The sequence below is a fragment of the Chiloscyllium punctatum genome, chromosome 12, assembly GCF_047496795.1.
Source record: "Chiloscyllium punctatum isolate Juve2018m chromosome 12, sChiPun1.3, whole genome shotgun sequence".
Classification (NCBI taxonomy): domain Eukaryota; kingdom Metazoa; phylum Chordata; class Chondrichthyes; order Orectolobiformes; family Hemiscylliidae; genus Chiloscyllium; species Chiloscyllium punctatum.
The window spans coordinates 37,005,671-37,027,689 of record NC_092750.1 but is presented as its reverse complement, the minus strand read 5'-3'; the positions used below and the strand labels follow the sequence as shown (position 1 = coordinate 37,027,689).

The 22,019-nt window shown below is 38.9% G+C and overlaps 1 protein-coding gene across 30 annotated transcripts in view; it reads right to left on the bottom strand.

Annotated features, from left to right (window-relative positions):
• The window catches only part of slmapa (sarcolemma associated protein a), a 269,091-nt gene that overhangs the window by 81,629 nt on the left and 165,443 nt on the right, over positions 1-22,019 (bottom strand). For 10 of the 30 annotated variants that reach the window (XM_072582350.1, XM_072582348.1, XM_072582347.1 and 7 more), the window contains one exon: positions 16,502-16,573. The exons of 15 other annotated variants lie outside the window; for them this stretch is intronic. In XM_072582350.1, coding sequence (XP_072438451.1) covers positions 16,502-16,573 — 72 coding nt within the window. The remainder of the gene's footprint in view (positions 1-16,501; positions 16,574-22,019) is intronic. 5 more of the 30 variants (XM_072582349.1, XM_072582352.1, XM_072582356.1 and 2 more) reach the window with 1 other exon arrangement.

Here is a 22,019-nt window from a genome sequence, read left to right as displayed (position 1 = left end):
CTTTGAAATGATGTCCTGTAAACCTAAGCACAAAACACTTGCATCAAAAAAAAACACAGGATTAAACACGGATTGTTGGAGAACACACTTAAATAAATACAGAAAGTGCTGGAAAAGCTCAGCATGCTGGCAGCATCGGATGGAAAAAGAGAGTTAAACTTGCATTACAACTTAAGAAATAGCGGGGGTGGAGGGTCATCCAGCCCTATGTGGCTACTCTACCATTCAATGAGATCATGACTGAAAATACTGTGTTTCTGCACAATTCCCATACCCCTTGATGACAGTAGAAATTTAACAATCTCTGTCTTCAATATACTCAATGATTGAGTCTCCTTACTCCCAGACTCAAATTCTCTCGTAATAAAATCTAGCATTTCAATTGTTTTCTTAATTACTTGCTGTACTTGTATGTTAACTTGCAATGACTAATGAATAAGGACATCAAAAGTCCTTTGGTATTGAGCATTTCCCATCCTTTCACCATCGTTTACATTTTTTGTTTCTTATCAAAGCTATTGGCTTTATTCTTTCATTGGTTGTGGCTTCACTGGCATGGATAACATTTGTTACCCATCCTTAATTACTCTTGGAACTGAGCAGCTTGCTAGGCCATTTCAGAAGGCAATAAAGAGTCAATCATGGGCCCACACTTTTGTACATTGTATTTCAACTGTCAAATATCTGCCCACTCACTTTGCCTCTTAAAGTCCTCTTGAAGCATCTTTGTCTACCCTTCAAAACTCACACTCTCACATTGTTTGTGCAAAACTGGAAATACTACATTTAATCTCCATATCCTAAAACATCAACACAGGTTGTGAAAAGATGGGGCGTAAACACTGAGTCTCGTGGTACCCCACAGGTTCCAACCTGTTAACTTGTAAGACACCCATTTATTCAGACTGTTTTGTCATATAACAAGTTCTCAATCTATGCCAGTATATTTCACCCCTACAATCCCATGTAATCTCATTTCATTTACTGAACTCTTTACAGGGGACTTTACTGAAAGTCTTCTAAAAATCTAAATGTATTACTTTCACCGGCTCTCTGTTCTGCTAGTTCTATCCTCAAAAATAACTCTAACAGCTCTGACAAATATAATCCACCTTTCATAAATCTTTTTTGATTCTGTTCAATCCTACCATTTTTCTCTCAGAATCTTGCTTGTGCCTATAGTATAGATTCGAATATATTTTCCCCCTACAACTGACGTTAGGCTAATAGGTTACTTCCTTCCTTCTGACCAATGTCTAATTTGCAAGATGATTCCCAAGTGTAGAATTCTGAATGATGACCACTAACACATCTTATCTCTATAGCCACTTCTTTTGTCACGCTGGAATGTAGCTAGTTTGGTGATTTTTTTTTTACAGCAACAGCCATTAATGTCCCCAGTTTTGTATTTTTACAAGTAGCTATGTTTTACAGCTCTTCCTTTTCAGGAGTCCTTATACCTTCCATTACTTCGGGGTACTTTTCAGTGTCCTCAGTGAAGACAGAGACAAAGCATTCTTTTACTTTCCCTGCCATTTCCTTCATCCCATTAGAAATTCTTCCAACTCTACTTGAAATGAATCCACATTTTTTTGTTAATCTTTTCCTTATATATCTATAGAAGCCTTTATAGTCATTTTATGTTTCCAGCTTGTTCACTCGCATTCTATTTTCCCTTCCTTTTCTTGGTCCTCCTTTGCCTAACTACACAATTGTCCCAGTTCTCAGGCTTATTCTTCTTGACAACTTTATGGGCCTCTTCATTTGATTTAATCTCTTTTGTTAGTTGGAATATTTTCTTTGCTAGAATTTTTTACATTAAAAGGAATGTGTTGTATTAAACTATATATTTATTCTATAAATATTAGCCAATGCCTGCCTACTGTTATGCCTTTTAACCTGGCTTCCCAATCCATCATACATTGTCTCATTAAAGCATTAGGCTGCTTCGTATTGAAGATTATCCTGCTGCTTTGTTTTGGATATAGAGGAATAGGGGAGCACTCTTTACTATGATGCCTTGTCATTCAATTAACAATTTTTTCTCCTTAAATCTTCATAGTTTCCTTTGTTTTAATGTGAGGCCTTAGTTTCTGATTAAGTTTGAAAGTGGTGTAATTCAATGCAAAATTCTAACGCATTCTCCTAAAGAATGCTTTAGAACAAGATTATTAAGTAGCCCTTTCTCATCACACAATACTAGATCTAAAGTAGAACATTCCCTAATTGGTTCCTTATTGTTTTGCATAGAAAACTATATTGCATACATTCCAGGAACTCAAGTGCCATAATATTGGTACAAATTATATTTAGCCAGGCTTTATGTCAATTGAAATCCTCATGATTACTGCATTATCCCTGTTGTATGCACTTTTAATTTGATTTATATTAAATCTGTTGCTTGGTGGTCTATAAACAGCACCCACATAAGTTTTGTGCCTTACTGTTTCTTAGCTCCATTCAAACTGGTTCTATACCTTGAAATTTAGAACTAACGTAATCTTTACTAGAGCATTAATGCATTCTTTAATTAACAGAACTGTCCCATCACCTTTTCCAAGTTGCTTGCCCTTCCTGAATGTCACTTATCTATCAGTATTCAGCTTTGGTTTCCACATAACTACATCTCTGTAATAGCTATCAGTTCATACAGGTTATATTAGAGCCGAATATGACTCTAAGAGTTTGTCCAGCATCTTCTGTTCTTACCTCAAATTTTCAGCAACCCCAGTACTTCATTTTTATACTACTGTTTAATGTTTGTCCATTAGCCAGTTTTATATCCACACTGTCACTTGCCTGTAATTTTGTGGGCTTTACGTTTGCTAGCATATCTATAATGATGTATCAAATATTAAGATTATTCTTTTACTGCAGCACATCCAGCCATCCTTGAAATATAAAAATCAGTTCCCAATCAAAGTTACTTGGATGACGAAAGACTTAATCTTCGAGAAGTATATGCAACTTTTAGATTAGATTAGATTAGATTATTTACAGTGTGATAACAGGCCCTTCAGCTCAACAAGTCCACACCAATCCTCTGAAGAGCAACCCACCCAGACCCATTCTCCTACATTTACCCCTTCACCTAACACTACGAGCAATTTAGCATGGCCAATTCACCTAACCTGCATATTTTGGACTGTGGAAGAAACCAGAGCACCCGGAGGAAACCCACACAGACACAGGGAGAATGTGCAAACCCCACACAGTCAGTCGCCTGAGGCAGGAATTGAACCCAGGTCTCTGGTGCTGTGAGGCACCACTGTGCCACCGTGCCGCCCAGAAAAGTTCCAGGAAAAATCTGATTATTGAATGACACAGCATCATTAGTAAAGTGTGTTCCTCTACTCCACCATATCAAAGCAAAGCCAGTCAGTCAGATAAACTTTAATTCACAGCAGCCTATTGATCTAATATATATTTGCTTAGGTTTTAGGTTATAAAATCTTCCCAAAATTTGACGAAAAAGTGAGCAGTGGACGGATTTCATCTTTAGTATGTTCAACTGTTAATTGATGCAAAGCTTTCAAAGTGATTTACACTGTTCTTGAAAAATATGGGGAAAGTGCATGCTTTAGCACACCTTTTAAAAAAAAATCTAACTGTGAAGAAACCCAAATTAGTCAAGAGATGCAAGAATGGCTTGCTTTAGGAATTACCTGGAAAAGACTAATGGTATTAGAAATTGAAATTAACGCTGGTGTGGCCAGCAATATACACTTTGCTCAATTGAAATTAATAACAACTTCAACTTTTATGCAAACTGATATTTACTTGTTGGTCATTCATTATATCTCTGATAAAACAACATGCTTGCAGATGCTGCCATTTCAGTTTTCTTGGGCTGAATTTTACATTTTGTTGCCAAAGAGTAAAAGGTATGGAATTTTCACCGTGAGACTCAGCAACATTTTTCACCGCTTCTTAGTGAATGCACCTCATTTATCACTGACCGCACCCCACAGAGTCCCTCATGTCCAGTTCTATTCCTGCATGCTGTTCCCAGATCAACTCACTGTTTTCTGGATATATGCTGAAAGATGAGCATCCCTTGTGCCCGCACCATCTTTAAAAGGTTGTTGTGCACCCAGCAATGTGTTCACATCTAGCATTGCCCCTCACTGGCAAAGGAAAAGCACGGCAGCCACAAAGCCACACTGCTTATGTCAACACTCCTTTACCTACAGAAGCCTATTTTCTCATTTTAGTTACTGTTTCGCCATCAGGCCCCACAGGCTACCTGTCCTTCACCACATCCCATTCTAAACATCCTAAGTCACCGTTTCTCTGAACTCATAGTTGACCCAAATCTTGTTATCGTCCAGTAGAAAAACATCTCATACAGACAAGCCATTACATAAGTCCAAACATAAGCATTTATTGACAACTAGTGGAAATGAAGTCAAAGAAAATGAGCATAGGTTGAAGTTCATCCCCACAATGCAAACTATATGTCAGCATGATAACCAATGACTATTTGACAGTCCACGATGGTCTTCTGCATTCAGCTCTATTTTACTGAAATCAGGTCTTGTCTGGCTTGCAATGTCTGATGCAGTTGAGCTTGGTCTTTCTCAGGGGGAACGTCCTCCAGCTCAATGCCCTAACTGACAATAATCACTCTCCTGTAGCTTACCATGCCCAGTGCAGTTGATTGATTGATGCAAAGCTTTCAAAGTGATTTACACTTCCCATCCCATCTCCACAAATGCCTGTTACCCCAATCAAGCCTGACTCCACAATCCCTTATGGAGGTGCTTCCCCTATTACAGGCCTGCTTGCTTCCTCCTTAAAGAATGACAGACAGATCTCCAGGATCACATTAGCCCCAGAGCTCTGGCACACTTTGATGAGCAGTCTGTAGAGATGACTGAGCTGACAGCAATCTCTGCAGCTCTGTACTGACTGTATTGCATTCCACTGATTGCTCATGCTGGCTCGAAAGAATGGACTGTTGCCCACTCCCTGGAAGGCAATCAGACAAATTCCTTGGCCATGAGTGTCCCAAGTGATCGAGTGACCATTGCCACGCTCCTGAACTGTTTGTGGATTTTGCCCTTGACTAACAGGCACTCTGTGACCAACAGTTGCCACCTCTTGTGTGGACTAAAGACTAGCCCCTACCCAGATTTTGATGGAGCTATTTGGTTAATTAAATGTGCAATGCGTTTGCTGTGCAGGCAGCTAACACATGCTGTACATGTTAGATCGACATTACAGTGTATTGTACATCAAGACATCCGATTTTCCTCTTATCATCAAGCAGCCTCTCTATGCCTCTGCACAAAACAATAATAGCTCGTAGTCTTCGCCTTTGGCTCTGCCTGAAGCACCAAATAATGGGCATGGAATGGCAAGGCATGGGTGCCATGAGCATATAGATAGGTGCTGAGAGAGCAAGCCAGCAACCTTGAGGTGCAGTCTGGTCCAATCTGCAAGCTGGGTGCCTCTCTGTACATGCAAATTTTTCTTGTTGCGATCTTTTAATGTTAGATGCTGATGCGCCCAGCTATGCTTCCTAGGCGGCCTGCAAATGGTTCGGCGAGGTACCTTGCTGGCTGTGGATGTTGCAAAATGTCTGTAAGTGAGCGATGCATGCATTTGGTGGTCATGGATCATGCTTTGAGATGCTATTTGTTTCTAAGCAGCATGGAGGGTGGTTACAGGCAGCTATGGATTGAAACGGCCAGGTTCCTGCTTTGACTTCCACATTGAGAATTCTCGACACCTAGCTTATTTTGCACAACTGCCAAGATAGGGAGCAAAATATTAATGAGCTGAGTTGCAGCATTAATAAAGATTAACAAGCTCTAATCCCCCCAATTTGCAACTTACTGCTGCTAAGTGAGAAAGTCACCTCATGGCTTGACAAATGCATACAAAATGCAAAGGGATACTCTTGACATCAAGACAGGCCTCACCAGACACCTTGTCAGATCCTGACACTAATCTCACCATAGTCTGCATCACTCAGATCCTAACAAGGTTCTGTGCATTGGGTCTGTTGAATCATTTTAACTGCAGATCTCTAATAAAGTTTAACGGCCTGCTTGTAAAGTAATTCCTCAGGGTAGTGTCCTTGATTCAACCATCTTCAGCTACTTCAATGACTTTTCCTCCATCATAAGGTCAGAAGTTTGCCGATGACTACACAGTGTTCAGCACCATTCAGGATTCCTCACACACTGAAGCAGTCCATGTTCAAATGGAACAAGATTTGGACAACATCCAAATTTGGGCTAACATGTGACAAGTCATCTTTACAACACACAAATGCTATTTCAAAGAGAATCTGACCATTGTCCCTTAATATTCAATGGCATTACAATCAGTGAAACCCCATTATCAACATCCTTGATGTTACCATTGACCAGAAACTGAATTGGACAGGTCATATACAACATGGAAACAAACCGTCCAGTCTAACTCATCCTCACCAACCAGACATCCCAATCTGACCTATTTCCATTTGCCAGCATTTGGCCTGTAGCCCTCTAGATACTTCCTATTCATGTACCCATCTGGATCTCTTTTAAATGTTGTAATTGTACCCACGTCCACCACTTCCTCTGGCAACTTGTTCCCTTTGAGCAGAACCCTATGAGTCAAAGTTTGGACATATCTTTCCGAGGAAAAAGCTCTTGGCTATTTATCTTATCCATGTCCCTCATGATTTTATAAATTTCTATAAAGGTCACCAGTCAGTCTCCAATGCCTGTGCCTATTCAGCTTCTCCTCATAGTTCAAAACCTTCAAAAAAAAAACTAGCCACCAGGATACATGAACATCAACTAGCCACGAAATGATATGATCCTCTCTCACTAGTAACCTTATATACAGATCAAGAAGGACACTATTTCGACCGGGACAACACATCCATCCTAGGACAAGCCAAACAAAGACATGCACGAGAATTCCTAGAAGCACGGCATTCCAACCAGAATTCTATCACCAAACATATTCAGTCAGCCCCCATCTACCACCCCTGAGGAAAAGAACAGAAAATGATATCACCAACCCAAAGAAACGCAAACATCTAAATAGAAAGCAGGAATCATCAGCAGTGCTTTGCCTGGAGGCCCACTGAAGATGTTACCTAGTAGGGTGACGAAACATCTGAAAATGAACCTTCCAGCTCAGCGAGTAAACCTACATCCAGAACCTCAACCTGAACAACAAATCTTCTCAAAACATTCAGTCCCAGCAACATCTTTGTAAATCTTTTCTGCACCCTCTCAAGTTTAATAAACATTCTTGCCATAAAAGGGCGCTCAGAATTGTATACAGTATTCTAAAAGCAACCTCACAAATGTCCTTTACTGTGGCTATGAAAACAGGTCAGAGGCTAGGAACACTGCACCAACAAATCACCTACTGATTTCACCCCAAAGCTCGTCCACAAGGCACAAGTCAGGAGCGTGATGGAATTCTCCTCACCTGCCTTGATGAATGCTCTAACAACACTCAAGAAGCTCAACACCACGAAGGAATTGACTGTAACATTTTCTGGCTTACTCAGCACAGACTCCGGATTATAAGTTCAGCAGCACAACATCTACACTATCATCCTTGCATTAAAAAAAAACTGGACATTCTTATCATAAGTTTCAAATAGTAAAAAAAGGTTTATGGAGCCATCTTTTAAATTTACATCAGGCTTCATACTCTCAGCATGTCACAAGATATGGTGGGAACTGTTTTTGGTCCCGGAGGCATGGAGACAGATATATCACATTCCAACTGAGTTTCAAAAGCAAGAGCTATTATTAACTGCAGTCTGAGGATGACTCATTATCTCTCAAATCGAACTAAAAGTGAAATATCAGGCAAGGAAAATACATGAACAAACAAGTGAAATGAGAAACGATTCAAAACGTTTGGAAGTCCCTATGGTACTAATCATTAGAATACCTATATGCATTAAAAGTCTGGTTTGGTCATGTGGCTCTCAGCATGTAATACTTACCTTTGTAACATACTCCTCTTGAAACTAAATCTATCTATCCACTTATGTCTACAAGACTAGCCTCATAGATAGATGCTACTGCTTTGTCACTTTGCTATCTCTCAGCTGTATCTGAGGATAGGACGTACAATACTCCAGACAACTTAGAAGATAACTTATGGGTTTTTTGCACTTTCTACATTGAAGGTACTAATATTAAGCAAGGGAACCAAAACATCTATAATGACTGGCACCACACTCTGACCACTGTTGCATGTCACCCTCCCTTGCAGTCCCTCAGCCTTGAGAGGACCCAGCGTGGTAAAGATTGCTTGGGAAATCTTGTGTTAAAAATATAACCATTTTCTAATGTAATATTGAGTTTTACTGATGTTAATGCTGAGGAAATACTTGTAACAAACTTCCAACATCACAACTGGATTACTTTCATGGTTGATTACTTGTAGAGGAAACCCACGCAGACACGGGGAGAATGTGCAAACTCCACACAGACTGTTGCTTGAGGTGGGAATCGAACCTGGGTCCCTGGCGCTGTGAGGCAGCAGTGCTAACCACTGAGCCACCGTGCCACCCCCAAATTGTAATGTGCAATAAACAATTTACTTTAGTATAAAAAGCTGACCTACGTTTTCTATTATTCTTGGTTTGAAAGTCAGGTAAATTCAGGTACCTTAAAAAAAAAGCATTCTTAAACAAATCTTTAATATTTGGTATGATGCAGGAATATTAGGACTCAATTTATGGCATGCTACCCCAGTGATTTGTAATACCATACTCCGTGTTCTGCCATAATCCAGTCAAACTCCATAATAGGAATGTGGTTTTTTCAATCATCTTAGTTGAATATATTCAACATTAAATATTATTCATGTTATTTATAAATGTATCCTCACATTTCATACTTAAAATGTAGATATAGTTACAAAAATAGCCAACATTTTCAATATGAAACTTTGAACGTGAAATCGTTTGTATCATAGCAAAATACAGCATTGTAGAATTATTGCTGTACAGATTCTAACTCCCCAACGTACACAGCAGATCTTGCCTTATTAAGTCTTACTTTCAATGCCATTTGTCATTGTGTTAACATACTTTTAAAATAGCAGCAGGAAGTTATTCAGGAAATGCATTTTTTTCCTAACAAGTTGATTAAATTGCAATGAAAATCAGCCCATAATACATTGGGTTTATCTCAGTTTCTTGGGCATTCCTTTTTTGGTCAAGAACTAAAGCTAGGAATTTGGCAACAGCAATTCATCTCCATTGCCAAAATATTTCAGAACTTTTCTGTAAGTTCTCTATAGTAGTTTGATTATTTTCTAGATGAGTTTGAAACATAAAAATTTTATAGACTGCAGAAAAATACAACAAATCTGTCAAGCAGGACGATTTTTATTATAAAGTAGATTTAATTTGTTTTAACGGCCTTTTTAGAAAGTTATTTTGTGGTGGTGGTAAAATGAGACTCTCAAAGTCATTAAGTTATTAAAATCAGTTTAATTCTTTTACATGACTTTAGAGATTTGTCGTGGAATGCAGTCTTGGAAGAAATCTGAAAAAGTCACTGTAAACTTAAAAGCTGATCAATTATAAAATATTAATTGCTTATTTTTCATCTAATCAGCTAAAATTTTGATGGGGGAAATCAGCTCAATATTGATGTGTATTTCAGTCTAGTGATTTCATGCCAAAAACTAGTCAGTCATAGAATGTTGTGTATGCAGTTAATGCATTTATTCAAAATTTAACATTTCTATTTTGGCTTTGACTCAAAATTTTAATATCACTTAAATTTGCTTAAATGCATTTTCTAAATGTTACTGAAATATACTTTAATAAAAAAAAACAAAACAATGACTGAGGATTCTTTTCCCCCTCAATTAAAGCTGAAGTGTTGTTCCATATGGAGAACTTCATCAGCAGTGTAGTAATACTATGCTATCTGTAAAAACTCACCAAGGACTGTTTCCTTATTCCAGTGACTTAACCTCACAGTAAAAGATGACTACACAGTTTGCAGCACTGTTACCCTCCATATTCCAAAGATATGTAGGTTAGTGAATTGGCCATGGAAATGCAGGGTTACAGGGATAGGGTGGTCTGGGTGGAATGCTCTTCAGAGGGGCAGTGTAGACTCGATGGGCCAAATGGCCTGCTTCCGCACTGTCTGGATTCTATGATTGAGAGAGAATCTACTTGTCTGCAATAAAAAACAGCTGTGAATTGATGACTATTTAAGAATAGAAGGATATAAGTTATTTGAAATTCCTTGTAATAATCCACCCTCAGAATTGGATTAGCAAATTTTAAATTGTTTGCTTTTAAGTTGCCTAAAGAGTTTCTATTAGATTTAGTCATATTTGATGCCAAATCTTCTGCAGATGATGAGTCCAATTTTACTTTCGTAGATTATCCACATGTGGGGCCAAAAACCAAATATCCTCAATTGTTTGAGTAATTGATATAAAATTGCTCCTTCCACTGAGATGCAAAGTAAAAATAGACTTCTTGGCAAACAAATCAATTATTTTTAAATGTCAAACAAATCTTCATTTCTCAGTAATCATATCAAATACAGATACAGGCAGTCCCTGGGTTGAAAATGGGTTCTGTTCTGGAGTCCATTTGCAAGTCAATTTCTATGCAAGTCAGACCACAATGCAGGACAATGTAAAGCAGTCATACATAAATAAATATTCGTATGTTGGGTCTTTACAATTACACCCTTGTATGGGATCGTGTTTGTAAATGAAGGATCCCCTGTACTCACAAGACAATAGACAATAGGTGCAGGAGTGGGCCATTCTGCCCTTCGAGCCTGCACCACCATTCAATATGATCATGGCTGATCATCCTTAGTCAGTATCCTGTTCCTGCCTTATCTCCATAACGCTTGATTCCACTATCCTTGAGAGCTTTATCCAACTCTTTCTTAAATGAATCCAGAGACTGGGCCTCCACTGCCCTCTAGGGCAAAGCATTCCACACAGCCACCACTCTCTGGGTGAAGAAGTTTCTCCTCATCTCTGTCCTAAATGGTCTACCCCATATTTTTAAGCTGTGTCCTCTGGTTCGGCACTCACCCATCAGCGGAAACATGTTTCCTGCCTCCAGAGTGTCCAATCCTTTAATAATCTTATATGTCTCAATCAGATCCCCTCTCAGTCTTCTAAACTCAAGGGTATACAAGCCCAGTCGCTCCAGTCTTTCAGCGTAAGGTAGTCCCGCCATTCCAGGAATTGACCTCGTGAACCTACACTGCATTCCCTCAATAGCCAGAATGTCTTTCCTCAAATTTGGAGACCAGAACTGCACACAGTACTCGAGGTGTGGTCTCACCAGGGCCCTGTACAGCTGCAGAAGAACCTCTTTGCTTCTATACTCAATCCCTCTTGTTATGAAGGTCAGCATGCTATTAGCCTTCTTCATTACCTGCTGTACCTGCATGCTTACCTTCATTGACTGGTGTACAAGAACACCCAGATCTCTTTGTACTGCCCCTTTACCTAAATTGATTCCATTTAGGTAGTAATCTGCCTTCCTGTTCTTGCCACCAAAGTGGATAACCATACATTTACCCACATTAAACTGCATCTGCCATGCATCTGACCACTCACCTAACCTGTCCAGGTCACCCTGTAATCTCCTAACATCCTCCTCACATTTTACCCTGCCACTCAGTTTAGTATCATCAGCAAATTTGCCAATGTTATTACTAATATCATCTTCTATATCATTAACATATATTGTAAAAAGTCATGCAAAAAGAATTAGTGAATAGAAAGGTGGTGCTGTTACCCCTGAAATTCATGGAAAAGACCAAGATAGGTGGGGGCTTCATGCGTAACTTAACAGAGAAGAACACAAATTAGACTACAAGCAGAATTAACCAGACTATGAGCTGAGGTAGCCGATGGCCTAATAGTACACACGTAATGTTCTGGGTGGGGAGCTGGGTTCAAATCTTGCCATGGCAGATGGTGGAATTTGAATTCAATAAATATCTGGATTTAAGAATAGAATGGCCATTAATCTATTGTCGATTGCCAGGAAAAACTCATCTGGTTCACTAATGTCCTTTAGGGAAAGAAACAGCCATCCCTTACGTGGTCTGGCCTACATGTGACTCCAGACCCACAGTAATGTGGTTGATTCTTAACAATTAGGGATGGACAATAAATGCTGGCTTAGCCAGCGCTGCCCTCATCCCATGAACGATAAAAAAACATTGCATTTAACTGGCTTGAAAGAGAAACATCTGCGAATTAGTAAAGCAGTTTTGGCCTCATTATCACTGGTTCTTACCCGGCCATTATGTTGGCCAGATTCAAGCCATGGCATGCAACACTGTGCGAGCAAATGGGTTCTTACATTTTGAGGAATATAAACAATATAGCAACATACCAAATAAATTTCACAGGCCATTGATCTTTTGTGCCTAGCGCCAGAATTTATTTTTTTCTCAATGAACATTAGTTCCTGTTCAATGAATTCCTTTATTTAATATTTATTTTTGCAAATTAGCTTTTTCTATTGCGACTGTAAGAGACACCATCTCACTTTAAATTTCATAGCTTTTTCCTAAAACTGCAAAATTGTACATCTTGATAAATCAGAGGAATTAGCGTTATTTGCACATGAGTCACAGAATTGTCACATGCGAGTACACAAAGTAATTCGATATACAACTGTATTTTCGCCTTTGCTGTAATGTTGTTAGAATATAAAACTACAGACTCTTACTGCAATTACACAGAACCTTGGTGAGATTGGAGTTTTGATCCCTTTCTCTAAGGAAAGATATACAGTACTGGTCTTAGAGATTGTGTAATCCCGAGCTGACAGGGATATCCTCTGAAAAGGGAGACAGTCAAACTGGCCAACGTTCTCTGGCATTTAGAAGAATGAGAGTTGATGTCATTAAATTGTATAAAATTCTTATCAGATTTACAGGGTAGATGCTGAGCAATTGCTTTCCTAGTTAGCAATCTAATCTTAGGGGGGTCATAGATTCAGGTTAAGAGTTGACCATTTAGGACTGAGATCCAGGACACTTTCTTGACTCAGAGGGCTGTAAGTCTGAAGATCATTACCACATAGGGCTGTGGACATTCAGTCGTTGAGCATACTCAAGTCTGATATCAGCAGAAACAAAAATAGAACAATGAGTAGTCAGATGGATTTCAATGGTAAGGTTTTGTTTGGCAAACATGGATGGAATTTTGAAGAAGTAACAGAGGACAGACAAGAGTAACACAAATGTAATTTACCTAGATTTTCAAAAGGCCTTCAATAAAGATTGCTTTTTTTATTATGGCGTTGATATGCCTTCATATTAGATTGATGAATAAGATCAGAGAATGTGAAATTTGGGTTAAGGAGTAGAATGGCTTGCTAGATTAGATTAGATTACTTACAGTGTGGAAACAGGCCCTTCGGCCCAACAAGTCCACACCGACACGCAACCCACCCAGACCCATTCCCCTACATTTACCTCTTCACCTAACACGATGGGCAATTTAGTATGGCCAATTCACCTAACCTGCACATTTTTGGATTGTGGGAGGAAACCGGAGCACCCGGAGGAAACCCACACGGACACGGGGAGAATGTGCAAACTCCACACAGACAGTGGCCCGAGGCGGGAATTGAACCCGGGTCTCTGGTGCTGTGAGGCAGCAGTGCTAACCACTGGGCCACCGTGCCACCCAAAGATCTACATTAGAAAGTTAAATTAAGGGTAACCGTTCAGAGTGCCACAAGCATCAGCTCTGGAGATACTGCCATGCATAATTTAGACCTTGTAATCAAAAAGAAAATTTCAAAATTTGCAAGTGAGACCAAATTACAGGGGTGTTGGCAAGAATGAGGGAGAAATGGGACATAGTCAAGACTGATGAGTGCTGTCACATATAACAAGGAGATATTGACAAAACCAGCAGAAAAATCAAATTTTTTGCAACATGGTGAAAATAAGAGGTTGCCAAATTACTTAGAGAATACTGCAATAATTTAAAAGGGATAAAGGATCAAAGGAATCTTGGGAGTACAAAATGCATAAATCATGAATAGCAACATAAAGTCATCAACGCCATAATAAAAAAAAAATCAAAGCAAGCACCTGGGTTCATTTCGAAAGGAATAAAATTGCAAAAAAAAAGCAAACTAAAATTGTATCGAACCTTGGTCAGACTACACCTGGAGCAATGGGAATAATCTGGTCACTTTAAGAAAAATTACGAAGATGAACACAGATGGCGAAAATAAAATTTATAAAGGATGAACTGAAATGGATGAACAGGCTGGGTCTCTTTTTTTTTTCCTGGAAACGTTAAGAGGTGTTCTAAGGAGGCTTGAATTGGAGAGATTTGTAACGAGGTCAACCAGGTGGACCTCAAAATGTGAGGTCCCTGATTGTGTCGGTGGTAGGCGGCATTTGCTATGGAACGAAAACTGAACTGCACCAGCCTTATAAATACTAAATACAAGAGCAGGTCAGAGACTAGGTACTCTAGTGAGAAGCTCATCTTCTAACTGCCTGAAGTCTATCCGCCATTTAAAATGCACAAACCAGAAGTATAAGGAATACTCTCCACTTGCCCACATAATTGCAACATACAAAGAGGTAATCATCATACATATAAAAATGACCAGCTTGACCTTGATAAATACCTATTTACCTTGTACATTCATTCTGTCCATTAATGATGCACAGTGGCAACATTTACAAGATGCATTGCAGCAACCCATCAAGACTATTTTCAATAGCAAACTCCAACTGTAACTTCTACTAGCTAGAAAGACAAAGGCAGCAGATAGATGTACAGATCACGACCTGGAAATTCCCCTTCAACTCACACTCCATCACTGTAGTTGGGTCAAAATCCTGGAACTTCCAGTTACAACAGTGTAACTAGTGACTGTTGACTGCAGTGGTTCAACTTTTCAATGGCAGTTAGGGATGGGCAACAACACTGGTCCAGACAACAATACCAACATCCCATGAATGAATATCAAAAGAAAATCCTGTGACAGAATTTTGGACACTAAAGGAATCAAAGGATATGGAGATATGACAGAAAATGAAATTGAGGTAGAAGCTAAACTGTAATTTTATTGAATAGAGCACCATAGAGTCATAGAGATGTACAGCATGGAAACAGACCCTTCGGTCCAACCCGTCCATGCTGACCAAATATCCCAACCCAATCTAGTCCCACCTGCCAGCACCCAGCCCATATTATTCCAAACCCTTCCTATTCATATACCTATCCAGATGCCTTTTAAATGTTGCAATTGTACCAGCCTCCACCACTTCCTCCGGCAGCTCATTCCATACACGTACTACCCTCTGTGTGAAAAAGTTGCCCCTTAGGTCTCTCTTATATCTTTCCCCTCTCATCCTAAACCTATGCCGTCTAGTTCTGGACTCCCCCACCCCAGGTAAGATATTTTGTCTATTTATCCTATCCATGCCCCTCATGATTTTGTAGACCTCTATGGTCAACCCTCAGCTTCCAATGCGCCAGGGAAAAACAGCCCCAGCCTATTCAACCTCTCCTACAGTTCAAATCCTCCAACTCTGGCAGCATCCTTGTAAATCTTTTGTGAACCCTTTCAAGTTTCACAACATCTTTCCGATAGGAAGGAGACCAGAATTGCATGCCATATTCCAACAGTGGCCTAACCAATGCCCTGTACAGCCGCAACATGACCAAATTTAGAGATGTGGACAAGATAAGGATTTTGTTGCATGCTTCTATGGGCAACATTATGTCATCTAGTGTACAAACAATTCAGGGAATTGGACATGTATTTGAACACCAGCTACTCAGCAATCGAATTGGAACTGTAATTTGATCCAGTTAGTGGCAAGGAAGCTGAAAGAAGGCATTGGTCTGTTTGACAGATTTATGGTACACTGGGGACCCTCAGCATTTAGACAATACATAGTACCGATAATCCGCATACCACCAACCTTTCCCATATTTCAGGCCAACACTCCCTGCACACAATGCATAAAGTCAATACATTTTCCTGGCCTGTACTTAAGGATGACTATCATGTGAGATATGCAAGCCTTTTTGACCAGGAAGTGCCGAATGCATGATCCTGTCTGTCTTTCTCCAAATATATCAACTATCAAGAATACTTGTGACTAGCTTAATCAGTTTATTGTGTGTTGTACTGAGCTTCTGCCCATGTCTTGGGCACAATTGAATGAGTGAGCAACAAACCAGCAAAAGACATGTAGGAGGGCCACTCTCCGAGCTAAATTGTTTCAGTGCATCTATGCTATCTAACTGTTAATGTACATGGTCATCCAGAATAAAGCTTCTACTCAATTGTTAGCAGAGTGATGGTAGGAATCAGCAATAGTCCTGGTGATATCACCTGCACAATGCTGACATGTTGGCTGATGCCAGGGAGCCCAGCAATCTCCAAAGTGTACCTGTGATAAGTCTAAGTGATACTGGGCCTCAACTGACTTCTGTTTGATATACAGAATTATTTCCCATTACTCACAAATATGCCTTTTACCTTCCATATTTGAAATCCTATTGTTCTCAGTTGTGTCCAGTGGGGCTTTCAACTTGTCTGCAATTCAAAAAGAAGTTTTGAGATATTAACTTAAAGTTTTAGTGAAATATTTTACTAAGAATATATCAGAAAAGAATGCTTGGCTGGTAACCCAAACAGGTTGTGGTGTGATGTTTTCAGTGTGTTTGAAATGGATAACAGTTCAAACATGGTTTTCATACATTTAATTTGTTTTCACCACTGACTTGGTCAAAAAAAAGTAAAGAATTGCAACATTAAAACATACATGTATTAGCATTTTCCTTTCATATATTTCAACTGTAGGTGGACAAGTAAAAAACAAGTTAAAATGGAGTCAAAAATATAATTACTTAAAACTAAAATGGCTTACAAGAAAACCCAAGTTCAGTACTCTGGTCTCCATGTAATATCAATTATCCACTCTACTTTCATTTTTGTCTCAAAGACAAACATCTACAAAGAAAGTAAGAACGTTCAATGGAATAGTTTTAGTTAATTTCAATCTTATAACAGTTATGTCAAAATGGAAGAAATTGTTAGATATTAATTTCTTTAATAATATCTTTAGCATCTGTTCTGGTGCCTCTAGTATCCTAGTTGGATATGGCACTTTCAGAAGTGGGAACCTGGGTTAATTCTCCCTCTCCTAAACTCACGGAGTGGAGCTAATTGCAGCTTCACTACTATCATGATGATGGAGGAGGTAATTCAGAAAACAAAACAGGAATTAAATTTATAAGTTTTGTGATTTCATTAATATTGTGAAATCACATCTTTCACGAGGGCAAGACAATAGGAACAAATTAACAGAGAAGCAGCATTGTGAACTGTCATGGCTTTCCTTGCCATTGAATTTCTTCTACTTCACAACATATTAATTTTTTCAATTTCATTCAAAATATTCATTCCTTTCAGTACTGATCTATTGCTTTCTCAGGAGAAAAAAAAATGTTCGGTTGCATAAGTACTGATTCAATTAATTCATTTTCTTTCAAGTTTTCTCTTCTTCCATTTTACCACATTGACACTGATGTGAAAATAGCTCACAGCTGGTATCATCACTGTAACTTGTTGGTTAAATATTACAGTAAAAGCACTACTCAAGACCAAATCTTAAGCAGTCAACAATTCTACATTCTGCCCTTTACAATATCTAGCAACTGCTGTTGATCCACAGGTCAGGCCTATTTAAAGTGTGAAGGCCTAATTTGATAGTGTTTGAAAATTATCTAAGAAAACTACATTATGTGATCGCTACACTGCAAGTGGTAACATGATCACTAGTATTTCAGGTCAGAAAGCTCTGTACATAAGGTCAGAAATACCATCCAATGGATTCATCATTATTAAATGGAAGGTGTTGTTGATTAATAGGTTCATGGCATTGACAAAAAGCCAAAGATAAATTCTGTAAAACTGTGAAACACAAAGTCCTTTCAATTACAGTGCAGCATTGAGCACATGATAAATTTATTCTATGGAAAGCTGGCAACAAATTTCAAATTTCCCTATTAATCTTATGGGTTTAATACCTGTTTCCAAATAATACATATCATTATGCTTTAATAACAACAAACCTTCGGGATTTCTTGTAGTGCAGTGGCAGCATCCCTATCCCTGGACCACAAGGCCCAGGTTCAACCCTACCTCCAGAGGTGTGTAGTAATATCTCTGAACAGGTTGATTAGAAATATAGGTCAAATAAAAAAAAACGCAACAAACCACAGTACTAGAGAAGTCTGATTCAGCAGTTACAGCAAAATAAAAAACACATCTTTTTGCAAAGAAAGACTTTAAATCTCTCACTTCAGCAGTAAGGGCCCTCACAAGTCACATAATCACCCTAGTTGAAACAAAGCTACATTTGTTTTGTTCCATGCATTCAATACTGATAGACAGTAGAAAGTTATTTGAATATTTACAGTACCCAGAAGAATGTATTTCTCTTTGAAGGGTCCGATAATGAATAAACGTTTTATGGACTTATTACTACCATTAGGCAGGCTAGATTAGAGAATGCCTTATTTCACAGAAATGAAGCATCTCTCTCCCTGAAAAGACTTCAGCTGTGACACAACTCTTGGGTCTTCTCTACTGTTCTGGATTTCCTCAACAGAGATGCAGATTTCATTTAAATTGGTAAAAAAAAGCTGAACCAATTTTCAATAAGTACCAGGAGAAAAAAATAAACTCTATAAATCACTAAACATGTTCTATTTATTGTCATTACATTTAATAGGAAAGAAGGTAACGACATTTTGACAAATAAACTGCCTTCAGAAAAAAACTACTGAAATTAAATTCATCCACCAATAAGATGCACAAGTTAGCAATTCAGTTAGATACATCACTATGCCTGTAAAGTTGAACTCAACTACTTTTTCAAGCAAATGATAATGACCTTCCCCCTCCCATACAAATATACAGGTACGGAGAAAACAAAGACTGCAGATGCTGGCGATCAGAGTCAGAGTGTGGAGCTGGAAAAGTACAGCTGTTCAGGCAGCATCCAAGGAGCAGGAGAATCGACATTTCAGGCATAAGCAGGAATGCAATCCTAAGGATTTGCAAAAATGCAACAGAAAAAAGCTTTGAATTATAGTGTTTATCCCATAGATAAAACTTCTAAAAACGCCATTAGTTTATGCATTATGGAGATAGACATGACTTCTCATGTAGTTCAGCTAGTCATTTAGGTAATCGCGCACTATACTCTGCTCAAGGCTAATGATGACATAAATGTAAAAGAAGCATTTTTTTCTAAATGGAGAGAGATTACAGAAATTGGAGGTGAAGAGGGATCTGGGTGTTGAAGAGCTTGAACCATAATAAGTAAGTAAAGCAAGTAATTAGGAAAGCTAATAGGAGCGAACGGTTTATTGCAAAAGGATTTAAATACAAACGCATGGAGGTTATGCTTCAGGAATATCGGGTATAAAGATTACTAGACTGATACCTGGAATGGGTGGATTGCCTTTTGAAGAAATCTTGGAAAGATTAGGCTTGTGTTTTCAGTTCAGAAGAGTCAGGGGCAACTTTGTTTGAAACATGAAATTCCCAAATGTGTTGCCCAAATGTGACCCTACTTCAAGAGGGTCACTGACATCAAAACTGACATCATCCTCACTGAGAACTGACAGAACAAGTGCTTGTTAGAATGGGTGTATGGCTGTTGTGATGTGGATCTGAACTTCATGGAGGCCAGTGCTGCCTTAGATCTCACAACACCGAATCTTTGAGCTTGTACATCACTTGGGGTCCCGACTCCCATTTTGGAAAGCCCCAACTTAAAGATATGCATATATGTAGAATATATTTGCTCTAAGAGCTTTTAATATCAATGCTCAGAATTTTAATTGATAGGTATGGATAACTGTGGAGGAAACATTGCTTCATTTATAGAATGTTTAAAATTATCCATGTATGTTTATGACAGACAAGGTTCATGAAAAATACTGTCACCCAGCAAGCTCTAAGTATTTTCGGAAGAATGCACTTCAAACTATGAAATGCTCAGTGGAGGACAAACACACTGTTCAGGACCAGGCATCCAAGGCAACATTACTAAAATAACAAATATCAAAGACTCTGATGACTGGGGAAGCCAACGTTCACTTGCAGAAATAAATTATTCCAGGTATGCAATACCAACATCATGCACTTCGAGATTAGTGATAAACAATAGGATGGAGCTGCTTCTATTATGCCACAGCACATATTGCTAAAATAATGAGGAGTTGGGAGAGAAAGCTGGAAAGCAAATTTTGGACAGGTAACCGAGTACTAATAACAGGGGATTTCAATTAGCCAAATATATACAGGGGAAAGATAAAGGTGGAAAGGACAATGACAGCAAAGAGCTTCTAAAATATATCCAAGATAACCTTATTAATCAATGGCCAGGCTTAACTTTTTGCTTTAAGTATGGGGGCTGGAGTCTTTTTATAGTCACTTGGACAGTAGTATGTTAATTAAATTCAGAACTGGAGATGTGAAGAAGGGTCACTGGACCTGAAATCTTAACTCTGATTTCTCTCCACAGATTGTGCCAGACCTGTTGAGCTTTTCCAGCAATTTCTGTTTTTGCTTAGTAAAGGCACATTGTGTTTAACTAATTTGCATATGTATGTACATTAGCTCGCTGAGCTGGAATGTTTGTTTTCAGATGGTTCATCGCCATGACTAGGTAACATCATCAGTAAGTGTCTCTGGCTTTGATAAGCTAATGATGATAATGATGTGGGTTGTTTAACTGATGTGTACACATAGATTTCCAAAATGTGGGACATAAGACATCTATCCAACAATTTGGAAAATTGCCCAGATATATACTGTCTACAAAAAGCAAGACAAATCAAATCTGACAAGTTATTGCTTTATCAGCTGATGCTTAATCATCAGTAAAATGATGGAAGTAGTGGGAGACAATGCAACTAAGAGGCAAAGGCTATTTGCAAAAGAATAACTTGCTCACTGCTACTCAGCTTGGGTTCCACCAAGGCCACTTGGCTTCTGAACTCATTGCAGCCTTTGCCTAAACATGTATAGAAGAGCTGAACTCTGGAGGTGAGGCGAGAGTGAGTGTACTTGTTACCAAAGCAGCCTTTGACTGAGGAGGCTATCAAGGAGCCAGAGTAAAACTGGACTCAATGGCAACCTGGGTAAAACTCTATGTTGGTTGCAGTCATACCTAGAAGAAAAATGCCTGTGGTTTTTGGAGGTTGTCATCTCAGTGCAATGACATCATGGCTGGAATTCCTCAGGGTAGATACATTCTAAGTGACCTGTTCAGAGATGTTTTTACACACTTTTGAAGCAGGTGGAACATTAACCTGGCTCAGAAGTACAGACAGTACCACAGTGCCAAAATAGTATTTTTCAACAATCACATATAATTTCATTACAACCAAATGTGATCAATTGATTATGAATCCTACCAGTTGCTATGACTGGATTTGAACCCACTAGTTGGGACTCTGGGTTACCAGATCAGCCACATTACTGCTATGCCATCCTCTTCCCCGAATTCCTCAGGTTAAATGACCACGGCCCAACTATCTTCAATTGCTTCATCAACAACTTTCTCTCTACCAGAGAGGCCAGAAGTGGAGATACTTACTGATAATTGCACATTAATCAGCACCATTTGTAAAGAGTCAGTGTACATGTACAGCAAGATCTGGAAAACATCCAGCCTTGGACTTATAAGTAGCAAGTAACATTTGTGCCACTCAAGTATCAGGAAATAACCAACTCTAACAAAAGTGAATTTAACCCTCATGCCATGACATTCAATGTCATGACCAACACATAATTCCCCAGTGTCAACATCCTGTGGGTTACCATTGAGCAGAACTGAACTGGACAAAGCCATGTATCTAGATTGTAGCAGCATGAGCAGATCTGTAACTAGGAATTCTATGGCGAGTAACTCCCCTCCTGGCTTCCTAATGTCTGTCCACTATCTGGAAGGCACAAGTCA